The 18,372-nt window shown below is 36.9% G+C and overlaps 2 protein-coding genes across 2 annotated transcripts; one reads left to right on the plus strand and one right to left on the minus strand.

The window, feature by feature from the left end:
- The first annotated feature begins 448 nt into the window (after positions 1–448).
- On the plus strand, positions 449–4,499 carry LOC140795401 (uncharacterized). The gene is made up of 5 exons (XM_073147940.1): positions 449–623; positions 1,638–2,804; positions 3,295–3,453; positions 3,547–3,819; positions 4,056–4,499. The coding sequence occupies exons 2-5, from the start codon at positions 1,640–1,642 to the stop codon at positions 4,283–4,285; spliced, it is 1,827 nt and encodes a 608-aa protein (XP_073004041.1). The 5' UTR covers positions 449–623; positions 1,638–1,639; the 3' UTR covers positions 4,286–4,499.
- Positions 4,500–4,789: 290 nt separating this feature from the next.
- LOC140794756 (protein RRC1-like) lies at positions 4,790–17,884 on the minus strand. The gene is made up of 18 exons (XM_073146921.1): positions 17,750–17,884; positions 17,516–17,621; positions 17,282–17,417; positions 17,097–17,142; positions 13,163–13,217; positions 12,220–12,372; positions 11,729–11,848; positions 11,472–11,637; positions 9,996–10,108; positions 9,765–9,836; positions 8,933–9,154; positions 8,208–8,266; positions 7,946–8,030; positions 7,655–7,792; positions 7,232–7,456; positions 6,354–7,141; positions 6,075–6,250; positions 4,790–5,505 (listed from the first exon to the last, which is right to left on the minus strand). The coding sequence occupies exons 2-18, from the start codon at positions 17,573–17,575 to the stop codon at positions 5,243–5,245; spliced, it is 2,877 nt and encodes a 958-aa protein (XP_073003022.1). The 5' UTR covers positions 17,576–17,621; positions 17,750–17,884; the 3' UTR covers positions 4,790–5,242.
- Between the last annotated feature and the right edge of the window lie 488 nt (positions 17,885–18,372).

An 18,372-nucleotide genomic window follows, 5' to 3' on the forward strand; every position in this document is an offset into this window, starting at 1 on the left:
ATACACAAAAAGAAAAAAGAAAAAGAACGAAAGAAAGAAAAGGAGGGGGGGGGGGGGTATAAACGCAAAAACCCTCGATATCAAAACCATGCAAAGGCTCGTCAATTCACCATAAAACACTTGCATCTTTGTGGGTACTCAACACTTCCACTGCATATTTCCATATATAGCAAACCCATGCTTCCCAGCGCCAAAGCCCACCTCCTCCTCATTTGAATGCCAGAGAGGAGAACCCCATCTCCTCCCCGTTCTCCTTCGATTTCTCCCGCATCTCTTGGTTCTCCGGCCATCGTCAAGAAGGTATGATCGCTAGATTCCGGTGGTATCCTTTTCCGTTTCTTGCACCAGCTTTAGGCTCTCTTTCATCAGTTTTGAGCTGTCGGTCGCATCGTGGCGGATTTGGTCTTTTATAGAATAAGCCTTTCGATTTATGAGAAGTGGGATTTGGGTTTGCTTCTTTTCTTTTCTCCGTTTGCTTTCTTGCGGAAAGATGATATCTTGATTCGATATATCACGCCTGCTTGCATTCTAAATGTGCTGATTGGGATTCTTTACTCGATTAGGAATTCTGGTGTTTTCCTTGTTTCCAATGCAATAAGTCTGAAATCCTCTGGAATAAACAGGTTGGATCTACATCTTTTATATCAGTAAGATATTTTTATTACTGTAGAGTTCTTTCTTGGAATCTTGTGAATGCATCTGTCTAGACTTTAGAGTTCTTCCGGATTTCTAATTTTGACTCTCTTTCATTCTGGTTTCAAAAAATGATTGTTAGATATCCAAAATGGCATGAAAGTTCTTTTATAGTGATGAAGTAATTTATAATTACTATTTATATGTAGTAGCCATGCAGTTCTGATTAGGGATTGCAAATAATCTCTGGTTGCACTTGCACTGGAGTGACAATATCTAACACATTCAGCATAATTTAGAATGAGTTTTTTGAAACATGAGTGTTGATTGCAATCTATTTATAGTTACCCTGTTGGCCTGTTAGGGAAGATGACTAGGTTATGTTGGCAAGATTCGCATCCACACAAGGTTATACTAATTTTATGTTTGTGATAAGTGACACTTCATTTGGATGAGGTCCTGGTTTTTTATTCACCAAGTTATCGCAAGGTTTTAGTAAATTTCTAGATTCCGTGTGAATATGTTTCTCTTATTGTTGACCATAAACCTCACCTTCATTTCTAGTACAAATTACTTTATTTTTTAACAGGATAATTATGAATCATGGGCCTTCTTTTGTTTTGGTTGACTGTCTCGCATAGTGTAACTTAAGAAGTTCTGCTTTGACATAATTCAAAGCTCTCCAAGAGTTTTATTAAAAGATGCACAGATTTAGGTAATCTTTTATGCACTTCACCTTTTGATTGACTGGATTAAACATCACCTCCTTTTGAATTTTATAACTTCAGTTGGACTTTAGACTGATAGTCAATAGTATCCTGTCATTATACCCTTCAAAGATATCACCGACCTGCCTATGGATTGCATATTCCATGTTCATGTTATAATTCTTTCATCTATTCTAACCATCATCATCAGTAAGTATATCCCTTTTTAACTAGATTTTGGACTGTAGAAGGATAGAATAGTAAGATGGCAATGTTTGATTGCTATATTGTCTACAGTTATGAAGGAGAAAGAAGTTAAAGAATTACTGGAGGGCAAGTGGTCAGTGGCTGCATTTGACCCAAATGCAACTGCAGCTGATGATGACGAGAATGTAAGTGGTTGTAAAAATGAAGTGTCAATAATCGAGCCAACAGCCGAGGCTTCTATATCACAAGATAACTATCAGGCTGAAGCAATGTCTGGATCTAGGCTTTCTGTGATGCAATCAACTCAATCACTTAGCCAATACACTGATGAAGAATCCATAACCAATACAACAGCTGAGGTTTTCTCTACACCACAAGGTTATTATCAGGCTGAAGCAACATTGGATCCTAGGCTTTTTGTGATGCAATCAACTCACATGCCTAGCCAACACACTGGTAGATATGGCATGGCCTCATCTCAAAATCTTTTAAATATGGGGGTTCACCAAAACCTTCCTAGCGGTTATGAGGGCATCATTCCTGGAAGATTGCAGTATAATGAAGCTCTTTCTGGACATCTATTGTCGGATAGCGCTGACAGTAGTGGGGGTGCACTGCTATCTAATGTCCTGATGTCACAACATAATCTAAATGTACCTCCACAATTTCAAAGTTATGCATTATGGGGAACGCATCAACAAGATCCAGCCATGCAAACACATTCTCAGGGAAATACAAGTCATGGAAGGAATCTCACTAATGCTTTCCAATTGACTCAAGGCATGTCGCCATTTCATGGACAGATTTATCATGGTACTGTCGATATCATACCACATAGATTTTTGTCCAACACTCAACAAGGAGTATCAAATTATAGAAATGCATTTCAATTGGCTGGATCAAATATGCAACATTCTCATGTTCCCTCCACGACTGGCGGCAGTATGCTCCAATATTATCATACTGGGCGAGATTATAGACCACGGTCGAGCCAATTGCAGACTGGGTCTGGAAATGATAGAACTGTTGGTCTGCAATCTTCTGATAGTCATCAGGGTGCACAGATCAGATATAATACAGTCCCCTCCAATATGCAGACACCTTCTCATGGGCAGAATTTTTCTGCACCTCTGCTGATAAATAAGGCTTCTGCTACTGTATCTTCAGCTAGGTCAACTGAACCACTTTGGCAAAGCTCTGTGCACCCTTCACCAACTATGGGGCCTTCTGGTACTTACAACTTAACAGATCAGTATGGTATGTTCAGGCTGCAACCTTTTCTTCTTTTATCCTTTATTTCACACAGTAATCATCTTGTGTGACATACATTATACTTACGAGTTACAACTTTACAACCAATATGTTTGGTCATAGCTTGTTGGAAATAGAAAGTAATCCAATCTAGATGCAACGCACTAATGTCAACGATAAGTCCTTTACAGATGATCTGTACTTGCACCCTCACTAATTTACTGTAGTGCAGTAGTTAAGATGGATCTGATCCATAACTTCTCTAGCTGCTGCTTAATTGCTATTATGAAGATTTGATGTGGACACTTGATACCTACAGAATTTCCTCTGAAACTTGATGATGGGTCGCTTTCGTACCCTTCAATCATTTACTGATTGCTTCAAGTTTGATTCTGTTCCTTTCAGTGTGTTTCAGATCCTATTATTTGCATAGACTATAAACATAAGATATTTGCATCTTTTTTTCTCTAGGCTAACGCTGTCGTACATTTTTCAGTTCAAGTTGGCAGTCATCACACTGGTCAAGCAGCCATGTCTAGCCATCCTGCTGAAGCAAATCCAGAAACCAGCACCAGCGATGGCATTTCTTTGCAACTCGGATCCTCCAAAGACACTATGCAACCAAGCATCAGATCTCATCCTTCTTCTACACCTAGTATGTATCACCTGGAGAACTTCTATTAACCTACCAAAATCCCAAATGGAGCACTTTGTAACAAGGATTTGGCATCATGTACCTCCCATGCAGATACACAAAAAACAGCAACCAAAAGCCCACGTGATCGATCTGGCAGCGCACTGCAAAAATCACCATACACTAGAGTTCCAGTGCAAAGGCTTGAGAAGATGCAGCCACCAGCATCACACTCCTCACAGCAGTATGTGTCAACCGATCAATCTGGCAGCGCTCTGCAAAAATCACCTTACACTAGAGTTCCAGGGCAAAGGCTTGCAAAGATGATGCCATCAGCATCACACTCCTCACAACAGTATGTGTCAACCGATCACATTAGAGCTGAAGGTATGTAAATGCTTATTCATGTGCTGTAATCCAACATTTTGATTTCCTATACCCATTCATGAGGTTAAGTCTATGAGCATGGGCATTAAAGATAAGGAAATCAGTGGCTTAATCATATAGAAAACTAGGACTATGCATTTGCTAATGTTGTTAAGAAGTAATATACTAGGTATCTACTGATCCATGAAATTACTTGTTGTCATGCATGCTAAAGCTGATTCCAAGAATTTCTGCAGATCCTCTACCTAAACTGGTTGGACATAAGTGCCAATTGTGCAACATTGACCTTGGACTTGAACCGAACGGGTCTAGGTCCAGTTATCAAAACCTTCCAAAATGTGCAATTTTACCTTGTGGTCATTGTTATCACAATGATTGCTTGGTAGGCATCTTTGGTTCACCAGAGCGAGGTCAGGATCCTCCATGTTTTCTCTGTTCAGAAGATAAAGCTCCGAGTAACAGATGAGCTCTTAAGTCCAAGGAGTTCTTACCTTTACTCTGCATTGAAGATGTACATGATCCTGGAGAAAGGAATTGTACTTCTTATATTCACCTTTTTTTTAGTTACAAAGGATCTCAGATAGGTAACTGAATAGAAATGAGCTTGAATTTTTGCTAATTGTACAGAACTTTACAGCTAGACATTTAATAGAATCATCAGAAATTGTATCGGGCTAGAAGATTCGTCTGTCTGTGCGGTTTGATGGGTTATTATTTGATTACCATTTGCTGCGAATGTCGAATGCATGCAAAATTCACCATCTCAAAGATGCTTGGCATTTTTATTTTTTTGGCTTTTAAATCCATCTCTACATTCATTCTGCCACACGTAATGTAACATAATGTACAACTAATGGAAGTTCAAGAACACATGCTGCCATTACACAATTGACAATGAATCAACCCAAAATAGTCAAAGATACTAAAAGAGAATCAACATTCTTTTGTCCACAATTCTTTCATTTTAAGGTTACCACAAAACTTCTACCATTCATTAGTTGAGAAAAATAGAGGTCCACCCATAGTAGCTGCGCACCGTTTAAGGTTGAGGAGCAGAATAAACTTGCAAGTGCTTGGAAATAATAGCTAATTGATTTATCACAATACAAAACGTCCACATTAACAGGCACAAACCCTTTATCTTTCCCAGAGAACATACTCATACCTTGTCTTAAAGCAGAGTTGGTACAAGAGTATCATTCTACATACTCTGAACAAGGACCTAAATTCCCTCCGTTGCAAGCTGATCCTAGTTCCAGCACCAATTTTTCGAATAAAATTGAAGGCCCCATACATCAAGTTCCACGTTCAACCATGTGAAATGTTGAATTCTGGCTCCAACTCCACAAGATTACGGTTAAATTATCTGAAAGCCCCCATACAAAGAGATATTACCAAAAGCAAAGAATACTTTTGGGATGGCTTATTTTCCCTTTCTCCTCCTATCCTTGTCCCTCTCTCTGGTTCTTTCCTTGTCATGGTGATCATCCCTCTCTCTACTTCCACTCTTCTCACGAGTTCTCTCTCTCCCACTTTCCGTCTCATGCGACTTCTCCCTTTCACGATGACGATCTCTATCTGACAACTTCCTTTGAGGACTGCGACTTCGGCTTTGGCTACGACGGCGCTTCCTTGCGGAATCACGAGCATCATCACGTTTCTCCTTCCTCTCCAAAGATGCCCTTTCTGCAGTCAATAATTTGCATAAATTCTCAAAGACCACATATTTCTAAGACAATGGGGAATGTGAGACAAGGCATAGCTTATGCATAACTAAACACAAAAAGGGATAGTAGCAAGAAATCTCGATTATTAAACTATTTGTACCAAAAAGGGATAGTAGCAAGAAATCTCGATTATTAAACTATTTGTACCAAAAAGGGATAGTAGCAAGAAATCTCGATTATTAAACTATTTGTACTGCAACAGAGGTAAAATGGTCATGCTAAACAAGCCAAATTGGAGTAAATACAAGTTTGTTTTTCTGTGATCATATATGACTGGACAAGAAAAGGAGAAAATATTACAATTCCCTACAAGTTGCATGCAAAAATGGAGCCAAATTTAACTAACCAATTAAAATTAGTAAGGCCGGAGTGATAATTATCTGATAACCTCGGCAAATAAAAATATAGATCACCTTGAAGGCTTGAACTTGTGATTTACCATTAAAATAGCACGGTTTCCATTCGTAATCTTAACAGAATAAATACTACCATAGTCATAACATTAAACAACAAGGAATTCCCACTTACCAGATGAGCACCTGTTATTCCCATCATCACCAGAATCTGATAAGCCATATTCAGATTGAAGACGTTTGCGATAAATTGCCACCTTCTTCTCAATTTCCTCGGTACTTCGGAGTCCTCGCTCTTCAAGAGATTCACGGTATTCCATTACAGCTATCTCAAGACGTCTTAATTTCTGTCTGTAAATCAAATAAAGTTGATTGCTTAGTCATTAAATAACAGAAAGTTTCTGCCAAAAAGAAAAATTCGAGAAATACTATAGTTTAGTTGCAGTAAGACAACCTATGTTCCTCATTCAATATGTTATCAGGATGAGTATGAATGGCATTATCAGTAGCTACTTCTATATCATCACTCTTTGCAAGATCACCAGCAGTATCACTTCCAGATGAATAGCTTATGCCCAGACCTCGACCATTCTTTTTATCTTCATCATCACTGACATCATCCTCTCGACTCCATTTGGAAACTAAGACGGGATCATTTTTTCCTATATCATTTGTATCTGGCTCATGTTCAGGTGAACCGGAGGCTTTAGAATATGCTCTAATTCCTTCTTGTCCATACTGATTACTTCCAGCTAGGCCCGTGTCTGGATCAATATCAACTTCCCTTAGTCTAGCATTATGAGGATTAAAATTGTTGTCATCTCTTGAACTTCTAGAAAACTGGCTTTGTGCATATTTCATATCATCCCGTTCATAGCCTCTCTCTCGTTCTGCTTCCTCTAAGCTAAGTAACCTGGCAACCATCATATTTCTTCCACCACATAGTGATAGACCGTTGTGTCTGCAGCGCCTTTCAAGTTCAGCAAGAGGAAGCCCTAACAGCTCCTTCATTGCTGCTGCCTTCCCCATTGCTAAGGCACCATCTTGATTAAGCTTAACTCCTTCATTGGTATCGTCGGAGCTAGTTTTATTTTCAACTTCAGGTGCATCCCCACATATTGAGTGGAATGGGATAACACCTGAGTTACTTGATCGAAGAAATGTAGCTCTCAAACCATTCAAATATGCATCTGAAAAAAGAAACCAGTCTGCCCATACTTGTAGGACCTTCAAAACTCGCTCCTGTGCAGCAATCACAAAAGAAATGCAACATGTTTAAGAGAACAGAATAAACAGCCTTACTACATTTCCAGAGAGACTAATATGAGTTACCTTTAAGGCTTCAGCAGTAATTCTTCCAGTTATGCTGCGGTACAAGTCATTGAAGCTTTCCATTATATCTGGCAGGGTTGCCTCAAACTTTGTACGGTAAGCAGACGCATTTTTCACTGGAGCACTACTGTTATGAAGGATGTCAGATACGAGCATAAGCCTTGCAACCTTGGTTGGTATAGGCGTTTCTTTTAGCGTCAAAGATTCCGTAAGAACCTCAACAATCTGGAAGTGCATGACAAAGAAAAAACAATGAAAAAAAAGTAGATAAGAGTACTAGGATAGATACACTAAAAGAATGTAGAAGTACATATATGTCTGCATTGCATCAGTCGGTGAATCTCTCTTTTTAATGTGTATTATACAGATATATGTACAAGAAGTGTTCAGAATCAACAGCAATAGAAGAAATAAACAGATTACCTCACCAGCTGCATCAGCATTATCTAAGGAAAATCCCATAGCTTCTTTTATCTGACTTCTCTCTAATGTCAGAGCACGCAGCATATCTTCAAATTCGTCTCGCTGTGAATCCGTTAATGTACGCTCCAACTCAACACGCTGTATAACAGAGAACACTTTAAACTGGCAGGAGAGCAACCTCACCGCATATTACGTCAAACGAAAATTTAATGAAATCTCAAAAGCATCACACAACAACTACATCAATTACAGCCGCATGAACAGAAAACTTTGAACTAATAAGCAGCTCACCCTGCTTCTACCAGCTGCAAAGGTGGTACTAGATTCTTTCTCATGCTCAGGACTTCTGCTAGGTGGAAGAGATGGTGGAATCCATCTGGGAATAGCAATAGAGCACATAAGAAAGAAAGTTTCGGTACCCAAGTAATCTACATGCTTAAAAATTAATTAACAGAATCTAACAAATATTAAATAATAAGGGAGCAAACTTTCTAGCTTAAACAAGTCTGTGCTCTGAGAATCCAGGAAGCAGACAGTGTTGAATGTAGGTTACCTCCCACTGCCGGTAATCATGATGAAAGGCTCTGTCCGCCATCTCTGAAGAGTATCACCCTGTGGATAACAGCAAGGAGCAACCAAATCAGCAAGTAGAATAGCAGTACCCTTTCAGGATCCCCTACTATACGACTTTGACAAATATCTCATGAGGCAAAAAATGATGAAACCATAGATGGCCATCAGTTTTCCAGCTTGCCAATCCCAACTTCAATTCGTCTCAAAGGTATTTTGATTGGGACCATTTCATTTTGCATATCTGTCAACTAGTTCACGCCTCTCGTCCATGGAACATTAAGTTGCAATAAAGTGTTTTCCTATCAAGTTATAGAAAGTACAGGTTTGCTGCAGATCTGATGGAAATACTCGAGCCCATGAAGGCAGGATGAGAATAAAGCATATTATGGAATACTTTCTAGAAGAGAGGGTAAGATTAAGCCACCAAAGACCATGACAACTGTTTTATAGGCATAAAAATCAAAGCTAAGCTAAGATCATAGTAGACAAACAATTTTAACATTACCAAGTTAGTGGGAGGATTGTTTACAGTGTAAAAGATTAAAGATTCAAAAGGAACTATTAAAGAGTAACCAAACAAGCTCCAAAGCAAAAAAGAAATGCTAGGAGCAATTTTGGATAAAGTATGGGTAGATTTTTAAGATTTTGTATACTATTTGGAAAAGCTAGAAACAAAAGTAGATCTGTAAGATAGGCAATATAAACCTGGGCAAATGAATATAGCCGCCAAACATAGTATGTATGCTCTTGTGACCTGAGATCAAACAAAAAACTGAAAAGTGGATTTCCGCGACCTCTCTCCATTATAGCTTGTTCAAAAGAGCATCCACCATCAAGAACATGCAAAGCCATTGTGTCAATCACATGCTGAAGGTGACCATCCTCTGGAGGAACAACAACTATATCCGGAACATTTGGAGTAAGCACCTAGAGAAGAAAAACAGACCAAGTAATTTTAGCATAAAATAGCTAGCCCACCCCACTTTATATATTACAAATATTCAGGGCATGTTCATACAAAAGTATACCTAATGACAGTCATGATATTAATCTTCAAAATAATGGTATACAGTAATATATTGGAAATATTATTGCAACAGCACAATGCATAGCCTTCAAGAAGTGACTGGTGGTTGGGGTGTAGTGGTACACATAATTGAAAAAAGGAAACACTTAAATAGAAGAAACACATAAACATCATTATACCAGGAAATTCTGATCATGGTATATTCAATTATGTTAAAGAAAAAGACAACTTTCCAGGTAACTTTTGCTTATGAAAGATGGATAAATAATTTAACAAAATAACTATGATTATATACCTGACTAAAGATGACTTAACCGACCACTATTCTAAACCATTATCATCAACCAAGCATTTTTCCCAATAATTTGAGACAGTTACAATATTCTGCATATCCATACTTGGATATATCATGTAAGATGCATCGCTTACTAACAGGCCACATGGCTGACTAGTCAAATGTTGTTCAGCTAGCATGCTTTGAACACAAATCCAAGTTCAAAGAAAGCTTACCAACTCTGAGTTTTGAGTTGTAACAGATGTAACAGGTGCGGCATCTGGTCCAGATATAATCACTGTACCACCCTGTTCCAAATCAAACAAAACATTGAGAATAAAGAAAGCGCACTAAGAGAATCACACTGCAGCAAATTACAAATGTAACAGTCAATTGACAACAAATGTAGAAAGAAATATGAGAAGGACAAAATAAATGTATCAAAAAGTTTGAAAGAGTCAGCCAACCTCCTTATTTCTGATCGCCATATGTCCCGGTGGAGGAGCAGGGAGTGCCTGTGCTGGAAGAGATACAGATTTGCCCCATCCAATCTTCAATTCATATTCGTAAACAACTACACCTGTTAAACAAATCTTCTCAGTTATGAACATTAACAGCTAAATTTTCAAATCAACATTCAAGGCCGCAGCTCTGCTCCTTCAATTTGGAAAAAGACCAGCACTTAATTTGAAAGATCAGAGGGGCCATAGGTTAAGTTACTGATCTATGGAAGTCAACTACTCATGTTAATGTTAACAAAAAGAAACCACAGCGCTTCTCACAGCATGACATGTCAAAAAGAAATGCCAACATATAAGCATCTAAATTGCAAAAAAGAAATCAGTTGAGTTGCACATCATTAGCTTCAACTAATAAGAACAAGCTACATAATGATTATGATCATGTAGTTGCATTACAGAAAATGTACTAAACCACCAATCTTCTCATGCTAAATGAATTGCAAGCCCAAATGTATAGCTTGCCAGTTTGGCAAAAGAAAATATGTTTCACAGGAATAATGAGTCACCAAGATATGTTGCGACTATGCGGTCACATATGTGGGTGCATTTGCATTCAATATTTAATGATATTAAAACTGATAATTATATGCAATGCAAGTAAGAAAATAAAAGAAATAAAGAAGATCTTGAAGAGAAATATGGACGAGAGAAATTTAAATCCATAGAAGTGTCCAGTAATATATTACGGCTCCAATAAGTCATATGCAAGTCCTGTGTGGGTTGGTCCTATGCAAAGGCAACATAGGGACTGCAAAATCATATGTGGCCGCATATGCAAGTGCATGAGCCACATTTAAGAATAGTAGTATCTTCACTAGTGACTAGTTTTTCCTTTTTCCTCTTTTTTTTTTTTTTTTTGCCATGTTAGATATACCTCCAGACGGAACCATAAAATAGAAGGGTCTCTGAAACAGGCAATGCATTTCTCATCGAAAGATGCAAAAAGGAGGTCTTAATCAATAGAAAACATAAACGCATCTCTTAAACAAGGCGACAAACAGCTAGATATGTCAAAGATTTGAAAGTATCAGAGAGTGAACTTGAAAGGTTGTGTGACTTTCAGTAGCAAATATCCCAGAACAGGCAACAAAAGCTAGAACCTTATGATATTATCGTATTACATTGAAAGATGCACATCGCAATCTCACAAATTGAAAAAAAAAATTGACTGTTCCAGAATGAACAATATCAAATTAGTTTCGTAATGAATTATATACAAGCTACTCATACAAAACATGGTTGCCAATACAAGTGACTCTCTGTCAAAATCCTCGCAGAAGAGCCAGAAAGAAAGTTAGTACTGAACTCATCCACCTAAAAGGGGGGCATAGGACTACCAAAGCTTGTAGGAAGAAGAATAATGAAATTTTGTAGCTAAAGATATCTTTTTAATGCATGCCAATAACAGCTGATTCAGCAAACCTTGCATTTCATCCTTCGCAGCTTGTCCATCTGCTCTATTCATAAAAGCAACAAAACCACAATTCCTTTGCCGCCTTCTTTCCTCCTCCGTGCGAGGCCACATGATCTTCACACTGGCGATTGGACCAAACCTACCAAATGTCCTCAAAAGAAAATTTTCATCCACCTAACCAGAATAATATATAACTGTTAGCATTACAAAAGAATTGGAAAATATGATAAAAAAATTATAAAACAATTGCAAAGAAGTCATGAACCTTTGGTGAGAGATTGCCAACATATAAGTTAGTAGTCTGGGGATCCCCGTCATCAAATGAGCCTGCAAATTTTCCACTTGGATCAAACTCATCTGGCAGCTCATCAAAACGGCTTGGTGGCTGCATAAGGAAACACGTTCAATTGGAGTAGAAAGAAAGTCATTGTAAAATGTAATGACTGCAACAATATCAGGTAAAAAAAATGGAAAAAGAGGACTGAAACAGACTATAAATGTAAAAATTGAACCAAGAATAAATGTCAAACTAATAACTAATAGAGAAATAAACTCGGACATCTAGGTAACAAACTGATTTCTACTACTCATAAAAACTACCATTTTTTATACTCTTTAAAATATGATTTCACTTGCTCTCCCAAAAGACCCCTTTGAAAATCCACCTTTAATCAAATGAAATTCTAATCTTCTCCAAGGTAAGTCGAAAACGATGAAAAGACACTGGAATTTAATGTAATGCTAATATATACTTACAACAGAGTTCTCAGTATGGCGCCCGTCACGCCAATGTTCGCGTTCCTGATTACGCTTCTCCCGCTGCTCTTGTTCGAATTTCAACTCCTCCAAAAATTTATCAATGGCTCGTGTCTTCCCCTTTTCTTTCTCCTTTGGCTTCTCCTCATCCTTCTGCAATCACAGAAAAGCTTGAGAGAAAATTCACAGAAACGTCAAAAGTATCCATAAATATTTAACAGCACAGACAGTATCAGAATGAAATTCCAAAGGAAACAAAACATTAGAAGTGTATTGATTCCTTTAATGCCTAAAAAGTAGCATCTGATCATTGAATGAGTGGAAGAACTAGATATATTTCTCCGGAACTATATTAGCAGTTAACTTTTGATAATATAAGAATATGAAATAAGAAAAGAAATGTCAACCTGTTAAGGATAACTTTATCATCAAAATTAAAAGTGAAGGCCTGTCCATAACCTACATCCAGCTTATTATTTCTATCTAGGGCCATAATTGATCACATAGGATGGAAAATATGTAGCCATTTACCATTTAGGTTGTATTCCTTAGAAACAACTAGATCAAGTGAAAAAAGATTGGGGCACTAGAAACGCTCACTCACTTATGTAAAAAATCCTCCTCTCTCAGTAATAAAGATATCCTTAATTGGTGAAATACACTCACTCAGCTAAAGACATAATATTTTGGAACATTATCTAACAACATAATTTTTTGGATAGAATATCTAAATAATAGATAAAATGTCTAACAAAATAATATTTTGGAACATCATACCCTTTTAAACAAGTGTATAAATGTATGAAAGAAAGCAGAGGTTGAGCAAGGATATGATGCCAACAATTGTATAAGATAGACGTGTGTGCTTATAACTCTTAAAGAAAACAAAGGCGCAATTTTCCTATATCAATATTGTGAAACAGAACGGCCTACAAATACTAACCTTTTTTTCAGGCTCTCTTCCTTGAGATGCAGGTGGCAAGAAGGAAGGGACATACCTGGTGAGGAGAGGTTTTAGACAACTAAATATATACTTGGACAACTAATCACTAGAAACCAAAAATATCGCAATAAACATCTAGCATTATACCTAGAAAGAAAAAGTCATTACAAACTATATATCTTTTCAGTCCTTGTCCAGATGTATGTGTAAGTTCAATAGATTAATATTATTTACATCTTAATTTAATTACATTTTTCAGAAATTTCATGGCAGTGTTAGGTGGGACTATGTAAAAGATATGCTAAACATTGTTGGATCATAGTGAGATGTGGACAGAATGAGGTTGTCGACATCTTTAGGAGTGCACCACAACAAATGGAGAAATGGAAAATTTTCCAGGTGTAGGAAAGGGTTGAAGTAGTAGGGGATCATTATCCCTGTTACTGTTTGGCCTTAACAATGTTGAAAACAGAAAAAAAAAAGATGTCTCAGAAGGATGAGATCAAATCTTATTCGGGAAGAGATTTTAAGTTACAATATGAATGATACACTACTCTTTATACAAGTTAATTATATTGCTTTAACGGGTTATAAGATTGAAAATAACGTTGTGATTACTGTCCTATACTTAAGAGAGGATCGATCATGAATAGCAAAAATAATTTGCAAACCAAATTCCTGTTAAAAACTACAGTTCCTTTAATAATGGAAAATAAGGATGTACCATGTTATTGGGAAAGCTGAAATAGATATTTATGGTCATTAGTGCCAGAATAATATCGATAAATTCTGTTCTCATGCCATACGATTCTCTTGTCTGTTCTTTTCTCAATAAGAACTAGTTAAAGGGGGAAAAAAACAAATTAAAAGCAGATGGACTTGGAGAGGTCAGGTGGTGAAAAAGGGCATCAAATAGGCAAAAGCCAATTTGTGGCTTGGAAATGTTGGCCTTAAAATAATGAGTACAGGTTTGTTTGCAAATCACGGTGGTGGCTATTAAGTCCTAATAAAGAATTGTAGGCCAATGTCAAAACATAGATACACTGCATGAAAAAGAAAGCTCAAACAGCTAATGAGGAAAGTGATTATTGACGGCAGAACTATCAGGTTTTGGAAAGATAAATTATTCGGACAGCGCAACCTATAAAAGCAAGATATTAATTGAACACAAAGTTCAGAAGAACCATGAACAGTGTATGCAGGAGTATTAGCAATGCTTCAAAACAAGTGCATGCAGAAAAATCTAACTGTTACAGCGGTTGTAAACTTGCAATAAACGTTCTCAATTTCAAGATCCCTTGATATATGTCATATGATTTTTAGCTTTACAAGAGAGTTGTTTTGAATATTATCTAAGAATATTGATAAGCTGCACAAATTCCTAAGCTGGCATAAATTAAGCAAGAAACAGAAAAGGTTGAAATCTTCATGAAACTTTAGATAGTATATACTTTGTTGTCCAAAACTAAGGTCACTTTCAGATAGTGTCTTGAAGTTCCACTTTATATTCCTAGATCTCCACTTTCTCATATAAAACCTAGAGCCCAAGCTTATTCTTTCATACTAGATATTTCCTTCAACTTCTCTCTGTACCCAAACAAAGAAAAACATTATATATCTTCCCTTAGGGCAAACAAAAGGCTAATCACCATCAGAAAAATTTATTAAAAGTTGAATTTCTGATTGTCAATTGCAGGGTGAGCACTATGCAGCATGAGTTATTATTAATGGCAGTTTCAAGTGTGCCTACCAAAAAATGCACTTGCTAATATTCATAGTCCATTAAAAATATTATTAAGAGATAGTTGGAAAAGTAGAATCCATATGGAGGTGCCTCATAAAATAGCCAGAGCAACTAAATTGATTATACAAAAAACATTGTGAGCTTATTTATTGCAATTATTAAACCAGCATGACAGCATCTTATGAATGACGATGATGGTCTGTTAAAATTAATTCTTGCTGAATCTGCCACCTCCAGTACATCCCTGACATGTTCTCGTGATCTCAAGACAGTCAAGCGCATCTACTTAATCTTCTCCAGCTTGGTACTTGAATCTTACCAGATCACCAAGGAATTCCAGGTATATGATTGTTATCTCAGTTATTTGTGCCTTCAACAGTCATCAGATACTTAAGGTCTTTTATTTCGCAGATATTTGCACCAATAATATATGGTCATTAGAAACAAAATAAGAATTGCATCCATCTCACTAAAACTGAGGTTATATAACAGCTTTAATCAACCAAAGATTGCTCGCACTGTTTAGAGTTTACCACTTAATTTGCAGCTTGGGGAATTCATTGCCCCCAAGAAGTTCAAATGCTGGGATTATTTTATCTGGTTGTCTGCATACTTCTTGAAGGTGACTGTTGTTTCTCATCTTTTTCCTAATCTAAGTATCAGTGAATATGGACTTGATCACCAACATTGATGGTTAAAACAATTACAATAATTTGAGCCAATGCTCCATACAGCAATCTTTAGCAAATCAATTATAAGGTAACTTGAATGCATGAGGCTCTTTTATTGCATGGTGTAAAGAGAAAAGTTGTACACAACCTTACCCTCAGTACTAAAGAGATCGTTTCCATAACATTAATCATGAACTCTAGGATCCAAGAGTCAAGTCTTATATCACACAAAGTGATCTCCTCCTTTCATCAGAATCAATTAGGATAAAGTTCTTTGTTCTTCAATAAGTATGACTTATAATTATCTAGACATGATCATTCAGCCCGCCTAGCCTGAACCTGCCTGACTTTAACCGAGCTAAGCCAGGCATGAACCCGAAATGGTAATAGGCATGACCGCTCGCTTCCTATGGTTGCTTAGTCCAACACAGAAAGTTTGGTATACTGAGGACTAGTATACAACTGTTTCCCTATGAAAGATCATAGAAGTGTTTGATAAGCCTAGCCCATTATGCTCAACCTATTGGTAATATTGCTAAATATTTTTGATAAGCCTGACCAGTTGCATTCGGGCTGTTATCCCCAATCCGAATCTGATATCTCACAAGCTAGTAAGTGGTAATAGGCTGGAATCCCGTCCGAAGATCACCTCAAATTCTTGGATCTCCAAAACTATAGACTTACATGAAATGTGATACATAATCAAGAAAAAGATGGAGTGATATAATCGGACCATTTAGTGATTTTATATCAAATCAAATAGGATATCTAAGAAGCATCAAAAAGTTATATCTGAAAAAAATAGTCAGTTTCTCATTGTCCAAACATTGCAATGAAAAGAATGTAAAATGCTTAGTTACATGAGATTGCATGACAAATGGAGAAAGAACAGGGAAATTTGAAAAGAGCTGAACCTTTTCGACAAAATTCAAATTTCATCAATTGTTGTTCACAAATAGTGCAAGAAATCTGAACTTTTGAAACAACACTTAGATCATGTAGAAACACAGAAGGGCAGCACTATGATATGACAATGTGACACCCTGAATACAGTGCTAAAATTCATCAAACTAAAGTTTGAGGAAGGTCTACAACTAATTCACTATTATTTTGATAGGGTCTTAGTGGATAATCCTATATCTTAAGCAAAGAACATTGGCAAGAGAATGTGTAGAATCAAAGATAATGGATTAACTCACAGTCACAGGTATCCTTAACAACTATTTGCTTTAACTTTGATCAAACAGAAACAAAAGCATCTGCTGCACTAGATGAGTATGAATGAAGTGAGAATAAATTAACAACTTGATTCGTTAAAATACACTACTCAAAAGCAACCATATATCTATACATACAGATATAAATTTTGATATCAAACTAAAACACCAAAAGCTTCATTTAAAGCATGGTCAATTTAGCATTATAGCCAGATAAAATTGATGATAAGTCTCTTTATTCCAACTGTAGAATATGGGCACCACCAGATACCATTTTTTAAGAATCAAGTACATTCATTTACCTACTTCCCTTCTTTGGAACAGATACACCATCTTTGGACTTTCCACCTGCCATTGCCGAATGAATAAAAGGCCCATCTTTTTATTAAATCGAACAATAAAGAAACAAACTCATACATCCATTATGAAAAACAACAACTAAATCTCACACTAATTAGAAATTGGGAAACCCAATCTTAAAACTAACCTTCTAAATTAGCCTTGAGCTTCTCGTTCGGATCAATAACCCCTCCCCGAACGAACGCCTTCGACCCGGGCGTGCTGTCGCCCTTAAATGACTCCACGAACTCCGCATAGACCCGAGCAGCTTCATCCTCCTCCCTCTTCAATTCACAACATCCCAAAGTAAAGAAGTTACAAACAAATTGAACCATCCTACACTAAATAGACAAAAGAAACCGAAAGAATGTAGAAGTTTTACCTTCTTCCTGGCCTCCTCGGCCTCCCTGTGCCTATGAAATGGGACCTTCTTCGAACTCATCGTCTCACCGAAGGACTAACAACCCATGAGAAGATTCAAAAGAACCCTAAAAGGACGAATCTTCAGAATTAGGTTTTCCAACCCAGATTCCAACATTTGATAGTAGATTAAGAAAAAATGAACGGGAAAAAAAAACATCAACAAGCCTGAACTGCAGCGTAACGAATACTTCACCTCGGATTGGTTTGGAGATGTATCGATCGCTTCGAAGAGGTGATACTTCTAGGGTTTCTCGAGCGCACGACGAAGGAGGGAGGGAGAAGTACTAGGGCACTCGAGTTTCTATTTTTCTTTTAATTTATGAAAAGTGGAATTACGTCATATCGTGCACCCGCTATGCACGTGAACGTGGAGGTCGGAGCCGCCTTGCAATCCGGGTCGGATTGCTAAATCCGCATCCGAATCTGATAACATATCTAGTAGTATTTACTAATTAAATATTAGGGATTTTTTACAAATTGTCAAAATTTTAAAATAACATCATTACTACTGTATTTCTTCAAAATATCATAATTACAACCAAAATCAAATCATTTTACTCTCCAATACATTATGTTTGTTCAATCTAACTCTCACGATTAGAACCAAAAAGAACATTTTATTTTTATATATTTTTAACCTAACATTATAATAAATAAAAAACTTTATGCCAGGTAAAATTACTGGTAAATAAATTATATTCTAAAATCCAAGAAAGAAGGATATTCTAATTATTAATATGTTAGAAATATTGTATAAATATTTTGTTAAAAATTAATCATAATAGGAATTCTGAAAGAGTCAAAAGATTTTAACGG

The sequence above is a fragment of the Typha latifolia genome, chromosome 9 (assembly GCF_019914945.1).
Source record: "Typha latifolia isolate L0001 chromosome 9, TyphaL0001v2, whole genome shotgun sequence".
Classification (NCBI taxonomy): Eukaryota; Viridiplantae; Streptophyta; class Magnoliopsida; order Poales; family Typhaceae; genus Typha; species Typha latifolia.